Source organism: Aureobasidium namibiae, assembly GCF_000721765.1.
Source record: "Aureobasidium namibiae CBS 147.97 unplaced genomic scaffold scaffold_36, whole genome shotgun sequence".
In the NCBI taxonomy this organism is placed as follows: Eukaryota; Fungi; Ascomycota; class Dothideomycetes; order Dothideales; family Saccotheciaceae; genus Aureobasidium; species Aureobasidium namibiae.
The window spans coordinates 38,600-58,143 of record NW_013581173.1 but is presented as its reverse complement, the minus strand read 5'-3'; the positions used below and the strand labels follow the sequence as shown (position 1 = coordinate 58,143).

Here is a 19,544-nt window from a genome sequence, read left to right as displayed (position 1 = left end):
CCTAACCCTAACCCTAACCCTAACCCTAACCCTAACCCTAACCCTAACCCTAACCCTAACCCTAACCCTAACCCTAACCCTAACCCTAACCCTAAACCCTGATTTTCTTAACTTAAATTAATAGTAGTATAGGCAAACAAATGGACATTAAAATCTTAAACGAATCGACTCTTATATAAAATTGCTTAGTATAGATTTGTATAGGACTTTTAAACGAATCGACTCGATTTGTTCGTAGAATTATAGGTAGGTACTAGCCTATAAGGGATGGTACGGTAATAAGTAGGTAGATAAGTAGGCAAAAAAGGCACTAGATAAGGAATAAGGAGAGGTAGAGGGTACTACTACGTAACCCTCGAGTTCTACTAACCCCCTAACCTCCTTAGACCTCTAGATATCTACTAATCTCCTTATACCTACTAACACCCTAACGCCTCCGGACGCGCGTAACCGTGGCATAGTAAAGTTAAGGATATATTAGTAACGCTATATAGGAGTTACGAGAAAGATGGCCTTAAGGGTAGCTAAGAAGACACTTTAAAAGAAGCTAGACGAGACCTAGAAGTAGGCTAGGAGTATAAGACCTTAAGATACGCTACATTCTAGATTATATACGTAGAAGCTAGACGGAGCTCTCCTAGGTTCCTATATAACGATAGTATATAATGCACTATTAGCAGAAGAAGCGTCGATACTAGCCTAATGCCGTATAGGGCACTCCCGACTAAAGAGTGACCTATACTAGATAAAGCTAGTAGACTTAGTAGGGTGCGACTATAGAGCCACGCGAGAAACGATTAAGTATGTTATATACGAATGTCCCCTCCTACGCGAAGACCGCTAAATTGCCATTGAGGTAGTAGGGCATAAGTAGAGGGACCTCTCTTATATACTCGGGGGGTGGAACCCCTAGGAAGACCTAAGAACTAGGTAACTAGTCGACAGACCGAAGGAAAAGTAGAAGGCGAACCTCCCGGCGGTAAAGGCGGTTCTCTACTTCCTTTATAAGTCCGGTAGGTTTATATGGTAGACGAGAGCTATCGAGTAAGGGGAAGCTAGAATGGAATAAGGACAGATAAGGATAAAGAAGGAAGAACTAATAGGAGACGGCTTATAGGTTTGCCGTAGAACTAAGTAGCCTAATTAATTGAATCAATTAATCAATTAATCAATTATGGGTAGACTATCGACGACTATTAGCTAGTGCACTTAATCACAAGTTATAGCATTAATCAGACAGTTAACAAAGATTGTTTACCAGTCTCCTGTAGCATTTTGCCGGTACCCGTGTGCAAGACAGGAATGCGAACTTAACTACTGAAAAGTGGCCTGTTACTAAAGCGCATTGCGGAGTATTGAGTAGCAGAAGTCAGGAGGGCTATGTGACAATAAATATAGCTTCTAGAAAGTAGCGACATCTTGACATAACCCGACTAGCTACAGCCTCAAAGTGTACCTGGGTTACTAGATCGAGGTTCAAAACAGAACATACTTTGTTTCGTAACTCGTGGCGGTGTAGGCAGACGGAAGTCCAGATTCCAAGCATTTGCAACGTCCTGCGCGCGCCGTTCGTTGTAACTCTGCACATCGCTACACTTGCAGTCTGTATGGTGCAGTGCTTGCAATTGCAAATCAAACAACTCTTCGCGCAGATCCGCAGCCCTTTGCTTTAATGCTGCATTGCGCTGCAGCTGCTCCTGGAAGGCCCTCTCCAGTTCATCTGCTTGAGCTCTCTCCTTTTCCCGACACCGAGCTGATGCCCGCCGATTCTTTGCCCGATACTTCGTAAGACGGTCGGTTGGAGGTGGTGTTGCTTGTTTTTTACTCCAATCTTTTCTTGGTCGGCCTCGGGGTCGAGTTTTGATGGTCTGTTCTGACCCCAGGGTTGTAGAATTCAAGCTGTACTTTGACTTGTTGTGTAGTGTCGATGCTTCTGTCGATTCGTTCACCTTTGATAGGTTCGTGGAGGCTGACGATGCAGGGAGCGTGGAAACCGACGATAGCGATGATACTGAGCTGAGAGTTGGCTCAAGGGTTGCCGGGAACGCTTCGATCATACCCGTGAGGGGAAGCAATGTTGGAAGAGCCTCATCGCGGAGACAGTCATCCGCGGTCGAAAGGTTCCACAATGGCAAGGGGTCGTTACAGTACGAGATGCAAGCCATAGCTAGATCTTCCTCAGGATAAAGTAACGCGCTAAGGTCGTGATTCATATTGGACAAAACCCTAGGGGCTTGATGGGTCGTGTCGAATGATGATTCAGCGTTGGACCAGACTTCTGATCGAGTCTGATACTGCAGAGCAACGAGAGCTTATATCAAGCATGGCATTCGCCATGAAGCCTCAACTATTGCTACGGCTATTCCGGCCATGCTCGATCGTCTCACCGAGCTCTGACAGCACCGAAGCGCTATCGCAACAGCCATGTCAGGTTTGGCCGCACATCAGAGTTTTCTGTCGTGCGTCCGCGCCCGCCTGATGTTTCGATTGGTCGCCTACACATGTCGCTTAATCACCGGAAAACCACGCATGGACTGGAGGATATCTGAGTTTCGGACCCTTGTTGCTAGAACAAGATAGCGGGTAACGGCGGCGAAAAACCCCCTTGATCGAGCCAATGGTCTCGAGATGCACCGCAAGTGGCGTGAAACATGCAAATGCAAACCGCCATCGAGCAGATTCTGCTCTAAGCCACGAAGACTTGATGTGGAGAATGTAATCTAGACTGAGATAGTACGCCGGTCGACCACCCAACCATTTCGACTCGTGGAAGAAAATTGGACAACCCCAGATCATTCATTCACCCCAAGTTTTGTGTGACGCACAGATGATTATTCCTGGCGTACCTCCGAGCTCAACACGGATGTAAACACTTGGCAGGGCTTATATATGTATGCTTTCTGCCAGGGCAGAATAAGCAGACCACCAAGACCCAGAAACTACACCTACGCTCCCTCCCGTAGCCATGCCTCGAAAAAGCTCGCATACAGACGAAAGTCTTGGAGACCTCTCCAAGCAACGTGCCAGCAAAGCTTGCAATCGCTGTCGAGCGAAGAAAGCAAAATGCTCAGGCGGATACCCTTGCTCGAAATGCAAATCTTCAGACGCTGTATGCATTTTTGGCTACGCCAGAAAGTCGAAACGCAAAACTTTCCCTGAGCAGTAAGCTGTAGTAATCTGCGTTCAATCTCTCCAACTAACCGATCAAGTTATGTGCGGGCTCTAGAGATGCAGCAGTTCAAGCTTGTGGCTGGACTTCAAACCATGTACTTCATGCTTTTGGCTGCAAACTCATGGCCAGGTCCTCAGCTCGCCAAACGCGAAGGTAATCCGCTTACTCACGACATCCTTGAAAGTCTTGGCCTTCTTGAGTCTGATCAGGATGAGGACTTGGAACCGGACATGGACGATGATGATTTCGACCAGCGTTTCGATCGCGGAGGAGCATCAATTATCGAAAGTCCTGAGCGTTCACAGCGCGATCTCGATCAGTGGCCGCAGTCAAGCTCTCAGGAACAGTCCGCCTCCCCGCCTGGCATGGTGCCTCAGCAGCAGGATCACTCACAGTGCAGTGGAACCAGGCCACATGCTGACTCCTGGTATCCTCAGCCAGTGCAACCAAGTGATGTTTCTTACCCCTCTACAGAACTGCCGACTGGATTTGTATTAAGGCCACCACCAAGAATGACCGCGCCGCTTCTAAGTACGTCGCCGTCCAGTAGAAGCATGGAAGGCACAAGATGGAAAGCCTCCAGTTGTCATGACGCATGGTGGCTCGAGGATTCCCAGCTCGCTCGAGAGATCCCGCAGCCGAATGTTGGTTTCTTACCAGGGATACCAGCAGCGCATTTGGAGCCTATTACGCACATCACAATGGCCCTTGCACTGCATGATCAAGACACATATCTAACAGATCCTGGGACATACGGTTGCGATTTCGATCTAGAATAATTATTGCTGTAGCGTAATCTCATGCTTTGGCTGCCAGGCAAAAATCCAGGATGATTAGAGCCAAGACTATATAACGTACTACTCCCTCCGGCTTCCCCGTGATGTTCGTGCAGATTTGCCGAAGCACAGATGACGCGGGTACTTGTTGGTCAGAGTCCTGGCTCAGAAGGAGGTCTGCCTGTCTGCGTCGTTCCGCGAGGTACTGCATCCCCTGGAGCTTCTTGATATGCTGCTAGTGGGGCAGACAGTAGATGGGATTGCTCGTCGGCAATTTGGACGACTTTCTGACCACCTGCTCTGCCATAACGCCACATGGGCCCGAGATCACAAGCATTACCGAAGTCGATCGGCGATTCTCAACAGGTTGGAGAAGCAAAGTCGTGATCAGACCAAGATTCAGATGGCATTGTGTGCATTCTGCAGATATTATACTTTAGGACTACCTTGGTTGATAATTAAGAGAGCCCGTATTCGAGATTATGAGAATCAACGATGTATGCTTCCAGCTCTCTGTCTGACTGCGCCCTGGTGCTTCTCGCTATATCGTTTTGTCGCACCATACTCTTCCATGTTGATATGCTCTGGCAGATCTGGAGGACCTCCAAGACTCGCAAGCACACACGGATTGTTAGCTGTCAGATCGTCCAAGGTCTCGAGTTCGTGCTTGTTAAACCACTTGGGGATGATATGAGTACGCAGCGGAATCAAAGCGATGATAATCACGGGAAAACCTAATAGAAGGGTTCATTAGAGCCGCACATGCTGATGACCAGTACGTCAACTCACCAATAGCAGCGATGGTCTGAGAGATGGCCACTGTAGCAGCCACGCCGAGACCCTGTAAGGCAAGCCAGAGCAGCAATTTTTTCTTGCTGACCTTACGAAGTGGCTCGTCCTTAGGCACGAAGCGCTCCTCTGACATGAGGTACATAAGCTTCTGAACGATAGTGTTGGATTCGATGGATCCCCACTGTACTGAAAGTTAGCAAGAATGATCCTTCAGGACTGTTGTGTACATACTCCGACGATGAAGAAGACCCCTGCGAAGATGGCCGCGGGCATAGTATGAAGCACAACGAGCAAAGGCCGTGTCATGGTTCCGACAAGCAAAAGACCCATAAGGAGATGGGATATGCGCTGCTCAACCACTGACTCTGCCCGTACAATAGGCCGTCTGATCTCGGCTCCTTCACCTTCTTCGGTGGAAATGACGTGAAGATCGGTCACATAGACTGTTAATGAATCGGTATGTACTGGTGCTTGCGGTACCAGTCCATTGGGCAAGGGGAGCCCAAGGATGCCAGCCACGAACGTGGTACAACCCAGCAGAAAGAAATCCCAGTGGAAACCGCCAGGCTTCTTTAGTGGGAATTGTCGTGCCTGAGCGCTAATACTGCTAATGTTCTGTGTGATTGAGTCAGAATCTCGCTCGCCTCCGATGGCAGTAGCGGGCAGAACTTACATGATCATAGTAGAATAGCAGCATGAGAAGGAACCCAAAGGGCACGGCTACAAAAACCCACTTGACATCGAGATGCCAGAAGTAAATCAACCATGATCGATCTGCTGTTGGATGGAATGACTTTGTGATTGGCAGATAGCTGATGTCCGTCCGCTTCAAATTTCCGGGAAAGTGCGAGAAGCCGACCCAGAAGACAGTACCGAGCTGATGGAAGTAGTTAGCACCAAAACTGACATTGGAAAGAGCGGCGGAGAACACACAGGATAGGCGTAATCAGCGAGCAGCCCACGAACAGTGGGTGTCCAGAGGGTGCTGCCACCCAGCTTCTCGAGCGCATAGACGGTACCGAAGTACAAGATGGCGATAATAGTACTCAGGTATCCTGCATTGAGACCGTGAGAGCTAAACTCAGCGACGAGTTCTTCAACTCCCTTGACTATCACATGCTTGGGTCAGAAAGGGATATCAAGACAAGGCACAAGATAACGTACTCATGTAGATGATGCCGACATACATGCCAAACGACTCGCTAGAGAAATCGGTGACGTATCGCATGTAGTCGCAGAGATTGCAGAAGGCTACGACCCAATGAAAGATCGCGGCCCATATAGCAGTCCAGCACATGAATTGAGGATATATGGATGCGTCATATTGAACGATGATGTCGTAGATGGTGTAGTTGAACAAGGCAATTAGGCCAGTAATCCCGACAATGGTAAGAGGTTGAGCGCCTAGAATACTGAATACTAATGCCGCCAAAGCGGATGTAAAAAGAGCCTCGTTGACGCCGTAGAATTGGCCTGTCTGGCGATACATGTCGAGTGTGTACGCCAAAGCAGGCAGAAGACTATTGACGCATAAGTAAAAGATAAAATGACATGTTTTGGCCATGACTTACTTGACAAAATACATCCGTATGGTACTAGCAACTGTACGATACGTAAAAGCATCTGTAATGTCGCTATAATAGTATGGCAATCGTCTCTTGACATCGTGATACATGCCCCAACCAGGACGAAGCGGCCGCCAACGCCTCCATCCGTGAGCGTCCTTGAATCCGTATTCCTCTAGAGCAGTCTGCTGAGTTGACTCTCCAGCACTCTTGGAATGGGATGACTTGGTTGACATGGCGAAAACTTGTAGGAGTTGTAAAGGGTTTGAGAACAGAAGTGAGAAAGTTAGGGAAGATGACGAGTCTGGCATTAGTCTGATATAAGGACGCAAGACAGAGTCCGGGCCCCGGGGCACAGACGGTGGAATGTTCCTCAGCCAAGCATCGATGACGGAACTGAGTCAGTCGCTAGCAGTATCGAGCCTAGATGTCAGGCGTTGTGGGTGCGAAACCGCTGAAGATTCACTCTGGGGATGCGGTAATTATGCAATTTAGAAGTACCCAAAGTCAAACGGCTGGGCAACGAGGGATGGATGTCTGCCCAAGCAGAATATTCTTTTGTCTGTGCACGTCACCACCCCTCGCTAGCAAATCACCGCTTAGGCTTTTTATCGAGTGTGCCTGTGACTCCAAACCATCTCTCCTGGGCAGGATACACAACTTCGTGCACTACATGTAGGTCGTGTGCGCCTGAAGTCAGAAAACGCTGTTGACGACCATTATACAACCCTGATTTACCATGCTAGTATATCGCAAGAGCATATAAGGAACGCCTAAGCTTACAAGTAAGCATTGTGATGGAAACCTCCCCCATGCGTCACGAGAATAGCGGCCTCGTTCTCACGCCGTGCTCAGAACATCTGCTGTTCTCACTCGCTTATCATTGCCGGCCCTGGCCAAGCGTACTATCCCCTCCTCTTTTGTATAAAGGTCTTGAAGCAAGTCAGCGATAGCACGCCCCTCTTGCAGATTGGACGCACATCCAAGTCTGCTACGGCCACTAGCCCAATGTCCAAGGAAATGTCGTCTTCTCATATCACAAGCACATTTACCTTTCCAGATGCTCCAGATACAATGCCCACAACTGAATACGTTACACCAAGGTTTTTTCACCAACACGGAGTCCAGGGAATTCTTCGTGTGGACGTTCCAGCAACGCAACCATGCGATATCGTCAAGATCACTTTACAAGGTGAATGCCATTCTCGACCTTTGGAGACACTGCTCTAATGTTTTCAGGACGTGCGCTAAGTAGAATAAGTCGCGGGCCATTGGAGCACGGCGTAACATCCATGACTTTAGCAAGTGTAAGATCGCGGGAATATACAGTACGTCACCACAAATCTCTCAGACTTCGGAATGCGCTGATGTCTACGACAGTTCTTGCAATTGACGGATATACATCACTTGAGTCACGTGGCAAGCTTTAAGAAACGCTTGTCCTACCAGACACCCTTCTGCTTTACTATACCAACAGCCTCGGATCCACATCATGATTTCTTCCAATTCAATCGATATGGGCTTCCGCCTTCGATGCATGCCTCGGGCGTGCCGCACGCTTGTTCAGACGAGAGCACAAGAGCGTTGCTGGAAGTTGTCTACGAGCTGAAGGCGCATGTGTACCGGCACGATCTTCTAGTGTCTACAGTAACCCAGCCCATCCAGGTCTTTCCGTCGGCATCTTCAGTACCTCCACCAATCGCTGTCGATGATCACCGGGAGGTGTATGCCATGACATGCGCGCGGACGCTTCGAAAGCTGTTCTCGAAGGCAGAAACACTGGAAATCAATCTAACAGAGCCTGAACCAGTATTGCTTCACACGGACGAGCAGTGTGCCTTCCATCGCATCCCTATTTACTGGAAACTATCTCACTGCGCTCAAGGGCTACCGCTTCTGTGTGCTAAGATGACCTGGCGACTCAAGTCAACTACCATCGTTTCGACGATCCCCCTACAAGCGACGAATTCATCACAGCAGCTAACATTGTGCCCTTCCTCAGTTGAGGTAGTCCATGCATCATCTGAGAAGTCGACAGATCTCAACCTCACAGGTTGGGTCGCCCGCCCGGGCAATCTCAATGGGAGAATTTGGGAATTGACTAATAGTGTATGGCTAACGATTCCTCAACCAAAAGACGCCGTACCGTCCTGCTTCGGCCCTCTAGTCACTCGAAGATACAGTCTAGAGCTGTCTTTGAAGGTAAAAGGAGACAGGAAAGCGCAGTTTTGCTTCGAGATACCTGTTCAATTCGTGTGGCTCGTATCGATCCGTATGCAATCAACGGTCGAACTGCAATCGGACTGCCCAACATACACTAGATAATTTCTGTAAAACCACTAATTCATCATATGGAAATGGAAACACGCTTGACGATCGATCAGGTCCATGAGAGATGGTCAGTTTAGAGATGTGGAACAAAAGTGGTGGATACTCTACTGGTGGCAGGGAAGATATTGCTAGAGTGCCAACACAGTTTAGAATGAATGATAAAGGTGAGATTTTTTGTGAACCGAAGAGACAAACATGACTTAATGATACCTATCGCAGCACTGGCATGAGTGGATACAGACAAGCAGAACGACGAAGAGCGGCGTCTAATCCTCGCAAGTAGCACGACATTCGGCCTAACCTCTGCGATAAAGCCAGCAAAATTCACACTTACAAGTAGCACAACTCATGTGGTTATAGCCTTTAGTTAGTTCGATCATCTAATTGCACTAGGGATAACGCTTAGACGTACCGTAGTTAAGAGCACTTAGGACAAGCTTAGTTATCTCGTTAGTCTAGCAATGGCCGCTATAGGTAAGAGAAAGGTAGAGTCTATAAGTCTAGGCAGAGTAGGTAGAGCATATAATGTCCTATTTAGAGTTAGCGTTAAGAGTTAACGGTAGAGAGTAAGTTAGGCGTATATAGTAGAGAGTTAGATGTAAACTAGAAGCCTAGTCGCGTTTACGTCTTAAATTACCTAATAGTAATACTTATAATGCTATACTATTAGTAGTCTACTATTTAACTAAGTTTTACTACGTTATTCCCTATAAAAGTACTTATAACGCTAAAGAACTAGCCCGCCTATTCTATAATAATATCTAGAAACTTTATAGCTTACCTAAATCTATTATCTCTAACTAAGGATCTTAATTTATCTCTACCTTCTAGAAACACCTTTATTAAATCCTAAATATAAGAGTATAACTATTAACTACCTAGTACTCTAAGTCTAATAGATAAACTAAGAGAATAAACGCTATTCTTAAATAATACTTATAAGCCTACGTATCTTACTTATAGAACGACTAGATAGACTAGCTAGCCTCTACTAAGTTTATAGGAAATAGTTAAGTATCTAAGACTACCTAAGTCTTACTATTCTTTATACTATACGGTTTTAAGCCTAGGATAGGTTTTAAACTAATCCGCCCTAGAGATTACCCTATAATAAGAGACGCTACCCTATTTATAGAATAAATATAAAAGATCTATAATTTCTACTATACTAAGATAATCGCTATCTAAGCCTACTAGAAAGAATAAATAAATAAATAAGAAAAGGAAAGCTACTTACTACTACTACTCTAGTAAGAAAGTCTAGCTAAACGCTAAGAATATATAGACTCTATAACCTTAGAAGAAACTTAACTAAATAGATAATTAGGTCTTACGCCTATAAGCTATAACTCCCTATAACTATAAAGATATACCCTATATCTAATTTATACCTATTACGCCCTACTACTAAGGACTTCCTACCTAGATAACATTAACTACTACTACTTCCTATTAAAGTTAAAGGCATAGATTAATAAGAAGTTAAGAAGATTATTAACTCTTACTAGGACTACTAGTTAAAAAAGAACCCTTACCTATACTATAGAGTTAAGTAGGTTAGATATATAGAACACTCTAATAAGCCTACTCGTTACCTAGTAAACGCTTCTAAGCTAGTAAGAAACTTCTACTATTACTACCTAGATAAACCTAGACCTAATAAACGTTTTATAAGAGTTTTAACCTAAAAGAGGAAATACTATTATAGCGCTTACCTATAAGTAAGCGTTATAATGGCTAGGGTAGCCTACGTAGTATTATTATAAGAGTTATAATAGCTATAGGCTAGTTATAGAAGGCTATAACGAACGCTATAAGTGCTCTAGCTACTTAAGTAACTCTAATAGGGTTATATAAGAGATAGAACTAGGGTTCTACTAGAGAATAGTTATATAGCCTATACTACTTTTATTTTTATAGCTCTTTAAGCTACGTCCTATTATTAAACCTACCTATTAGTTTTACTACCTAACTATAAATAGCCTATTAAATACTACTATACTTTATATAGCTACTCCTTTTACTATATACCTAACCTACCCCTATAATAGTCCTTTTATATACATTTCTTATAAGTCTTTTCTTTTCTACGTTTATATACTTTTATTATAGCTAACTATTCTAGGGAGAATAACTAGTTAAGGGATTAGACTCGTAAAGGGGAGTGTTAAGTAAGTAAGTAAAGTAAGTAGTATAATATATAGTAGTATATACTAGAGGGACTATTAGAATAACTAATTAAGTTAAACGTAGGACCTCTTACTAAGTTCCTACCTACCTATATACTTACTAGCTAATAAGTATATATATATGTTGCTCTATATGCTCTATTAATCTATATAATCTAGAGGGAGTAGGGAGATTAAGGAATCGTATAGAGTAGGGTATATAAGGTAGCTACCTCCTATAGTATACTTTATAGAGTTCCTAGTTCTTAGCGGAATCCTTAGAGTAGGATTCCCTATCCGGTAATAATTGTTATAAAACCCGTTACGCTTAACTTAGCTTATAACAACTTTCTAATTACTATTACTATATATAGTATTATAGAGTATATAAGCTATTTATAGCAAATAAAAAACGTAAGTTTTTAGCTTTTCTATAAAAGTCTTTACTAGCGTAATTAGGAAATCCCTATACTACTAGTTTACTAAGTATTTCCCTACTAGATCGTTAAGTAAATAACTCTAAACAAATATCAATATTAACTTTTCTATACTATTCTATATACCTTATACTATTCTACTTTATACATGTAGATATAATATAGAAGGCGCGTTTATCTATATAATTATCTTCTTAAAACATATAGTTATTATATTATAGTAAATAGTCTAATAAATACTATTTAAAACTCTAGATAGTCTAATAATTCATATTTAAAACTTTCTAATTAGCTAATTAGTTTTATAAGAAAGGACCTTAGGGGTTACTCTATAAAGAGAACACTCCTTATATATATGTTAAATCATATATATAACTCGATAACTATAGCAGATATAGAAAGGATTAGTAAATCAATATCTGTTATATCGGTGCATTCTATAATGTTATTAAAAAATATTAAAGGGTTTATTCGCGCGTTATCGAGATACCTACCTCGCGCGCCCGACGCCCGACTTTCTCTGTTTCGCAACGCCCGTATAGACAAGCTAAACCTCTCCTTGCCGGGGCCATGGTAGTTACTTACAGTCAGTTGCTTACAGTCGACACGGCGAACTGCATGCGGGATTCGGAGATGCGGAAGCAAAATTTATACCGTATCTCCGCTAGCAGAGCTGCGAAGCTCACAACTACACGCACGGTGGGGACGCAAGTGCCTTAACACAAGAAGTTGCCGCTGTAAATCAAAATTGTCATGTGATGAGGATGAAAACAGACGTCTCCTTTAACTAAATCATGCATCGGTCTATTTAAGGCCGTGGAGTGTTTAGGATCTCGGTACTATGTGCCACCGGCTCCTCCTGATGCAATTGGATAGAGGCTGGGAATCGACTGTATAATCGTTAAGAGAAGGAGGTCCTGCCAATACTCGCTGCTAACTTCTGAAATACACGTAGTAAAGACAGGCGGCATCTTATTGACTCGTAAATATTGTGAAGGGAGGTGTTTCAAAGCATTGCCTATCTGGGTATTGTTCTATGGAAGAGAAAGAAACTACTTCTTGTCGTACTTCAATGTATCGAGATGTCTCTACCATATTCCGTCGCTGACCTTCGGCAACACTACAATTCCTGCTTAAGCAATGATTTACGGCTTTGCGTACCTGCCGAGCTTCTTGGACGCAAGACCTTTGCTGCATGTCTACCTACATGCACGTTGATCTTGCCGTGGGGTAAGACAGTGCCGACTTTAGCCCCAAACAGACGGACGTCGTTCTCCCGAAGGCCTTCGGCGTAGGGTTTTTCAGTAGCGTTATACCAGTTGAGTTTGTTGAAGATGTTTGCACGCTGCCCTTGCGTCGGAAGCATCCAGGATGGCCTTGGAATCCTTGTCCCTCATTCGGTGAGCCCAAAGATCATGTATGTTCCACTCTTGAGCCACTTGAGGCGCCGTACCACCGACGCCTTCGGATACGAAGATCTCCTCCAAGGAAGCTTCCATGTCCACATCATTGTTGGCAGCATTGAGGAAGATCACAACTTGATCACCGTTGGCGAGAGGTCCGCTCCAGACGTGTGTTTCCCGATGCCGAACTGATCCTTCGCGACTGTGGTGTTTCTGGAGACACGATGGACTGGGCGACCACATGGGTCTTGCGAGATTGCTATGATAGCGGGATTGTTTACGATAGACAGGGTCTTGGCCGACATGGCACGAAGGTCGTTTCCAAGAAGCATTGGTGACCTCAAGGCAGCCCACATGGCGAAATGAGCTTTGTACTAATGGCGATGTCAGTTGGGTGTTTAGGTGCTGCAACCCGCAATTGTAACTGACCTCTTCATCTGACATGCCTCCAAGTCCGACCTCAAGCATATCTAGATCATTCCAGGCGCCGGGCATTCCACGATCAATATACGGAGCGACTTTGTTCAGAATGGCGAGTACAGAACAGTGAGTCCCCGGTGCGATACAGTGCGGGTTTGTGGCATCTCCGCATCCGCATAGCTCGTCCGGGCGAGCGAACGAGTCATAGATGTCTCCAGATACACGCCAGGAGTTTGCAATCGAACCACCCCACTGAAAGATTCTGGTCAATCGCTGTCTTTCAGAAGCATGAAGACGACTTACTGTGTGGACAAAATCTTCTTCCCAGCTGCAAAGACTGTATAGGATTGACCTGCCAGTCTCTTTCAAGGCTTTTGCCATCTCGTTATATCGATTGAAGGAGATCAAAGGCGTACCCATGCGACCCATGTGGTAGCAGTTGTCTTTCACACCTTCAGCAATGGTTGTTTTGCTTTTGTACAGCCGCGACGGATGCTCACCGTATTTGAGGTAGTCAACTCGCCACGGAGCGAAGCTCTCGGCATCCTGCTCCTCATGATCCAGTGATCCAGCTGCGAGGAATATCAGTAATGCAATCTACTGACGACGTACGCTGAGCTTACGATATCTTGCACAGGTGTATTCTCCAGCCGACGAATACATGCCGAACAAAAAATTATCGTCGTAAAGACTGTCGGCGACGCTCTTCATGCCATTTGGGAACTTTGATTCGTCCACAGCCAAGTATCCGTCCGCGCCTCGCTTCTCGCTCCAGCAATCGTCCAAGACCACGTAGTTGTAGCCCAAATCGCGTAGTCCGGTGTCTATCATGATTCTCGAAGTCTCAAGAAGCAAAGGCTCGGAGACATCGCATGCGAAAGTGTTCCAGTTGTTCTGTGACGAGATTCATAAGTCAATTTTGAAGCTGCTGCGGTCTATCCGTGAACGGGGACATACCCATCCCATCTGAGGAGTTCTTGCCAGACCATTCTCAACTGCGCTTACAGCCGCCATAAAGACGAATGCATGAATGATGATACCTTTTCCCATGTTGCTCCAGGTGACGGTGCTGAGTTTGTTCGACCTTTAAGAGAAAGCAAAACAGGTCTTGAAGACAGACAGAACGACTTGGGTGCCACAAGAAAACAGTTTTGAGCCCCGGAATGACGACGCGATCATGATATCAGATGGCCGGCGGCATTGGAAACGGCGGGATTAGCTGAATAGGCGGCATCAGCGGCATCAGCGGCTTTGGTGGGCTCGGAACGACGAGCTCGACGGAGAGGCGGAACTGACGGAGATGGTGGAACTCGGTCGAACGTAACCGGCCAGCGGTCCTACGCTGGAACCTGGAGGCCCGCTGGATTCATCCTGCCGTGTCAGAAAGGCTGCTTGACGGTAAAGGCGATTTAAGTCGTTGAAAATGCCATTTCGCCCTTCGAGTGATTTTGGGTCACGAAGCACGGCATCATGCAGCATGAATCGAAGAACAAGCTGCCAACTCTTATGTATGTACTCATCGAAGGAGTCGGCATGAGAGCGATATCTGGAATCCTCGGCCAAGTCTTGACGGCAGTACAGAAAAGAAAGGTATGCACTTCCAATGACACAGAGTGAAAACACAGCACTATACATGACTAGACAACACTTACTTGTGACCATATCTCTGTCCTTCAGTACATGCTTTTTAGCGCAATCACCACGACACCGAACTACCTTTGGCAAAGCTGGATGGAGAATAGATGGCCAAGCACAGAAACAAGACAGAAGAAGGGAGGCAGGAAGATGCCTCATATCAGCGTCAGTAATGTTGTCGTAAAATTCATCCTCGATCAGACTTTGGGATCCGTGGTTAACACGATGCTGTACTTTGTTGTCATGGGGCTCATCAAGGGGTCAAATTGGCCGTCCATCCTCGAGGACATCCAGATGGTAAGGACATTGCTTTGTAGTGATAGATTTTCATCGACGGACACGCGTTGCTGACAAGACGTCAACAGAACTTTGGAAACCCCCTACTCGCCGGATATCGATTCTGGCCTTTCGTCTGTCTGTTGAATCTGATTCTCGTTCCGATAGATTTTAGGTCTTTGGTTGGATCTCTATCTGGGCTCGGATGGAGTGTTTTTTTGAGTCTTCGATTCGATGAAAAGCGGTCACTAAAGGATGGTCACGACGGTAGACACGGTCATTGAGGCGTCGCGAAGGGACTGGACAGCAAAATAAGGCTGACACTTTCTGGAGGGTGGCGTTGGCGGAGGTGGGAAAAACGAGACGCCAAAAGCGGGATAAAGTTTCGTGTAATGAATTGCATTCCCGCCTCGCCCGCCCACTCGCGCTCTCCGACTCTCCGCCATTGCCCTCTAGCTTTACTCCGCCCGCCCCGGCGGTAAATCAAGACATAGCGGGCTCGATTCAATGCGTGCTCCAAGTGCTTGTCACTTTTGTAGGTATGCTCACTGGAATGATGCACGGAGCGTGTCGGTCTGAGCGCTGACATGAGCTCCCCAGGACGCGACGGCGCAAGTGCGACCGGGACGAGAGTCAAGGTCAACAGACGTGCTCACTGTGTCGCAAGCACAACGTGACATGCACTACGACTGCATCTGTCCACTCGAGGCCACGTCCATATCCTCAGACAGTCGCAAGCTCGTCAGCACCAGACTCGATAATCCAACGAGTCACTGCCCCATGCGCGTCTGGTGAACAGCAAGCACCCGTCTGCTCGCTACCAGCGCCAATTCAACAGTCTCCTGCTTCTGCCAACTTGCCGTCTTCTACGACGTCAGATTCAAATCAGCTCTCTGTGTACGAGATACCCTTTGAGCAATATGGCGCTGACCACCTGGGTGTCCTACCCCCTTCAGCAGTGTGCAACCACCTTGTCAATCTATATTTTGACTACATTCATGATCAATTCCACACATTGTTCCAAAAACCTGCATTCATGGCCGACCTGGCTAGCGACAGAGTGCCGACGGTTATCTTGCTCGCCATCATCGCACTATCAGCACGTTTCTCGCCTCACGGATACTTCAATGGCTCGAGTCCTCGCACCCGAGGTGCGCAGTATACAAGAAGAGCCGCCCAATTGCTTGATCCGAGCGATGTCAGTCTGACTTGCATACAAGCATGCGTCTTGCTTGGGGCGTGTCGCATCGTTGAAGGAGATTCTGCTGGTGAGGCTGTCTACTATGGCATGGCCTGTCGCATGGCTCAATTGCTTGATCTGGCTCACTGTCCCGCCACCAGCCGCCTGGACAGGGAGCTCAATGTTCGTGGTACGTTGGCTTTCTTCCTGTACAATCATGTCGGCTTGTCTCCGCGTGAGCATTTGTCACAACCGTAATAAAATCGGCTTGGCTGACATACGTACGCAGTCTGGCATACACTTGTCATGATTGATGAATGGTCGTCCTCGGGCGTGGGTGTACCACGACAGATTGCGAATCCACCAGAACACGTGCCTTTGCCAATGGAAGAGATGGGCTTTCTGGGACTGCGGCGACAAGACCAACTCTACACTTTGACCCAACTCCACCACCAATTCCAACCGTCGTCCTTGCTCGGTCAGATGATCGTCCTCAATGGTATCTTCCGCCGAGTCAACAAGATGAACAGTCAGGTTGCACAAAGTCATAGCTCAGCACCAGACATCACTGCCATAAGCGACCTGGCCAATCAGCTTGATACATGGGAGGCATCGTTACCTGACTACATGCGAGACAACAAAGCGAATCTCGCACATTACGCTGCCCAAGGTCTTGGTCGCATCTTTGTTGCTGTCTATCTCGGCTATTACCACTACGGTCAACTGCTCATGTACCAGTTTCTTCACCACGATGCTAGCGACGATCCCACCATCACCTCGTTTTCTCGACGCTGCAAAGATCATGCTCAAAAGCTCTGCGATATGGTCTATGCTGCTTTGGACACACCGGGTTGTGACGTTCTCTACAATATGGTGGGCCATGTTCCTGTCATCGCTTCCACTGTACAGATTCACACTCTGCTATTCTCTTCCGAGAGTTCGGAGATCGATGCTGCTCGTAGCCGCCTTGAACGGAACTACACCATACTACTTCGACTCCGCGATCTCTGGCCCTCGCTCGACTTCTGCATTATGCGACTGCAAGTTTTCCACAAAGCTTGTGTGACTTCAATGGAGACATCGTTCAGACTTGATGAATGGATGCTGAAGTTCTTGTCCGAGTTTGCAAAACCTGTCAAGGACAAACAAAGCGCAGGCGATGCTGAGACAAACGGATGGGCGATAGGTGACATTGCCATTACTCCTACATCAGATTTCGGCTTGGATTCCATCACAGCGATTCTCTTTACAGCGCCAACACTATAGGCAATGACACAACAATCGACAGATGTAGCAGCTTTTCGTGGACTTGAGTGTCAGATTTCAAACCCGAGCATGTTACATACATTTCACTCTGCAAAGCCGTCAATCCTCCGTCGCAATATCAATCGTCTCCCAGCATAAATTCCGTTAGACTTTGAGCAAGCCTCTCGGGCTTCTCGAGCGCAAGACTGTGGCCACATTCTTCGAAGATCTCTGATCTGTGCACTTTTTCCGCAAGCCGAAGGATGCTTTCTTCAACCAGAGGCCCAAAAAATTCTGGAGCGCCAATCGTCATTGTCCTTACATGGAGCTTGCCTCCCTTTTTGAGCAAAGCGCGATGATGTGCTGCATTCGTGAAACCTGCGCGATAGGTCTCCAGTATGCCTCTGAGACCGCCTGGTTGCATTGAACAGCTGACCCAGTGCGCCAGTGCTGTCGACTCGATCGCAGTCGGGTTGTAGCATTCTTGTCTCATGAACATCTCCCAGAACTCATGCTCGTGACCCTGGATGAGCATCTCAGGGACGTGAGGGATCGAAAAGAGGCCAAGGTGCCAACACCAGATACCCTTCTGACGGTATTGAGCTGTCACGTTTTCTTCAGTCCAGTAGGATGTCTCCTCGAGCCCGAAACCGGAAACCATCATCTCACAGAACGACAAGCTTTTGACACGGTCGCGGCATGTAGCTGCAAGAGCATATGCAAAGTCTGCTCCGCGATCTTCGCCGTGAACATGGAATTTATCGATCCCGAGAAAGGTCATGAGCTCGCTAACATCCTGAACATTTGTCGCGGAATCGTACCCGTCGGCTGCGGGCGGCTTGTCGGAGTAACCAAAACCTCGCAGGTCAGGCGCAACAATTGTAAAATGCTCGGTCAACAGCGGAATCAATCTATACCAGTAGTAACTCGTCTTCGGAGTCCCGTGCAGCAGAAGTAGCGCCTCGGATCCTGTGCCAGCGCGAACATAATGCATCCGAATCCCATTGACTCGAGCGCGCCCATGTCTAACGGCCTGTCCGGCATGATCGTACATCTCCATGGTTGTAGATTGATTCCGTGAGATATAGCAGTTCCTGTAGGGCAGAAGCAGAAGATACAGCACTAATCCGGACAAGAGAAAGCTCTTATATGTTTGTCGCAAAGAGCAAGAATAGGGAGTGACCCCGCATAACTAGAAGTAGAGATGTGTAGCGCTCGGATATCACTCGGTCGCAAACCTCGGCGATGGCAAATCTTGTTAGTAACGAATCCTATTAATTATGTACTTAGCTTTAGTAATGATTGAACTAGCTATATTAATAGTAAGACTTAAGTTACTACTAAGTATATAGATATATACTAATTATATAGAAAGCTAGGTAGTCTCTAGAATGAGGTAGAGTTTACTATCTATATTTCCTACTAGCTAACCTATAAAACGTCACGCCTCTATAGGCTACGAAGCCACACGGGGCCACGGAGAGCTTTACTCCGAACTACACGTCATTATTCGTTCCTGTAAGAAGACCCCGAACACTCAACGCATTCTGTCAATTTTTAGCTAGGCTACCGCATGCTTTAAAACGGAACATTGACCGACACACAAAGCTGGCTGCATCCATCTGTTAAACTCTCGCGTCATGAGCGATTCTTATGACAAGAATGAAGGTCACCCGAAGCGCATCCAGATTGCTGTCGCATGCACTCGGTGTCGGAGTCGCAAAACCAAGGCGAGTCTCGGTCGCAAATCGATCCGTCAAACACAGGATCCCACTTACTGACTCACGGCGAAGTGCGATGGCCTAAGGCCGGCATGTTCCAGCTGTATGATGCGCCGACAATCCTGTGTTTATACGGCGGAACCTGATGCACCGCCCATCGTCTCCTTGAAGCGCAAGTTTGAGGCACTGCAGAAGCGACATGACGAAGTCTCTCGATTATTGGATCGACTGAAATCGGGTTCGCCGGCCGATGCGCATGAGCTTCTCGAGAGTCTTCGACGAGGTGAGCTGGACGAAGCCTCGACTATGGGACCCGCAGGACCGACGCCCGCATCCGATTTCCGTGGTAGCCAATGGATTCCCGGCATTGATCATAATCATCGGAGTTGTGTCGTTTCTCTACCTCCATTGAGCGAAATACTG

At 46.6% G+C, this 19,544-nt stretch overlaps 9 protein-coding genes across 9 annotated transcripts; 5 read left to right on the top strand and 4 right to left on the bottom strand.

Annotated features, from left to right (window-relative positions):
• Positions 1-1,310: 1,310 nt before the first annotated feature.
• M436DRAFT_68412 (uncharacterized protein) lies at positions 1,311-2,213 on the bottom strand (the record flags this gene model as incomplete). The annotated part of the gene is made up of 2 exons (XM_013566890.1): positions 1,311-1,378; positions 1,493-2,213. The coding sequence occupies 2 exons, from the start codon at positions 2,211-2,213 to the stop codon at positions 1,311-1,313; spliced, it is 789 nt and encodes a 262-aa protein (XP_013422344.1).
• A 752-nt stretch (positions 2,214-2,965) lies between these two features.
• M436DRAFT_59040 (uncharacterized protein) lies at positions 2,966-3,411 on the top strand (the record flags this gene model as incomplete). The annotated part of the gene is made up of 2 exons (XM_013566872.1): positions 2,966-3,162; positions 3,210-3,411. Coding segments are annotated over 2 exons (399 nt in total), but the record flags the coding sequence as incomplete, so codon positions are not given.
• A 1,026-nt stretch (positions 3,412-4,437) lies between these two features.
• Positions 4,438-6,541, bottom strand: M436DRAFT_68410 (HCO3 transporter family protein; the record flags this gene model as incomplete). Its single annotated transcript, XM_013566889.1, has 8 exons — positions 4,438-4,682; positions 4,738-4,789; positions 4,829-4,921; positions 4,972-5,355; positions 5,414-5,617; positions 5,674-5,849; positions 5,905-6,260; positions 6,312-6,541. 8 exons carry the CDS (start codon positions 6,539-6,541, stop codon positions 4,438-4,440), a joined length of 1,740 nt encoding a protein of 579 aa, XP_013422343.1.
• A 772-nt stretch (positions 6,542-7,313) lies between these two features.
• Positions 7,314-9,539, top strand: M436DRAFT_68409 (uncharacterized protein; the record flags this gene model as incomplete). The annotated part of the gene is made up of 8 exons (XM_013566888.1): positions 7,314-7,497; positions 7,783-8,507; positions 8,690-8,703; positions 8,754-8,800; positions 8,877-9,002; positions 9,096-9,110; positions 9,175-9,202; positions 9,536-9,539. 8 exons carry the CDS (start codon positions 7,314-7,316, stop codon positions 9,537-9,539), a joined length of 1,143 nt encoding a protein of 380 aa, XP_013422342.1.
• Positions 9,540-12,361: 2,822 nt separating this feature from the next.
• M436DRAFT_77107 (glycoside hydrolase family 27 protein) lies at positions 12,362-14,078 on the bottom strand (the record flags this gene model as incomplete). Its single annotated transcript, XM_013566887.1, has 8 exons — positions 12,362-12,514; positions 12,558-12,832; positions 12,868-13,018; positions 13,074-13,316; positions 13,368-13,507; positions 13,565-13,636; positions 13,688-13,958; positions 14,022-14,078. The coding sequence occupies 8 exons, from the start codon at positions 14,076-14,078 to the stop codon at positions 12,362-12,364; spliced, it is 1,362 nt and encodes a 453-aa protein (XP_013422341.1).
• A 627-nt stretch (positions 14,079-14,705) lies between these two features.
• Positions 14,706-15,259, top strand: M436DRAFT_59039 (uncharacterized protein; the record flags this gene model as incomplete). Its single annotated transcript, XM_013566871.1, has 2 exons — positions 14,706-14,996; positions 15,065-15,259. Coding segments are annotated over 2 exons (486 nt in total), but the record flags the coding sequence as incomplete, so codon positions are not given.
• Positions 15,260-16,011: 752 nt separating this feature from the next.
• On the top strand, positions 16,012-17,421 carry M436DRAFT_86645 (uncharacterized protein; the record flags this gene model as incomplete). Its single annotated transcript, XM_013566886.1, has 2 exons — positions 16,012-16,390; positions 16,445-17,421. 2 exons carry the CDS (start codon positions 16,012-16,014, stop codon positions 17,419-17,421), a joined length of 1,356 nt encoding a protein of 451 aa, XP_013422340.1.
• Positions 17,422-17,539: 118 nt separating this feature from the next.
• M436DRAFT_59051 (hydrolase) lies at positions 17,540-18,394 on the bottom strand (the record flags this gene model as incomplete). Its single annotated transcript, XM_013566873.1, has 1 exon — positions 17,540-18,394. The coding sequence occupies one exon, from the start codon at positions 18,392-18,394 to the stop codon at positions 17,540-17,542; it is 855 nt and encodes a 284-aa protein (XP_013422327.1).
• A 796-nt stretch (positions 18,395-19,190) lies between these two features.
• Positions 19,191-19,403, top strand: M436DRAFT_10840 (uncharacterized protein; the record flags this gene model as incomplete). The annotated part of the gene is made up of 1 exon (XM_013566866.1): positions 19,191-19,403. A coding segment is annotated over one exon (213 nt), but the record flags the coding sequence as incomplete, so codon positions are not given.
• Between the last annotated feature and the right edge of the window lie 141 nt (positions 19,404-19,544).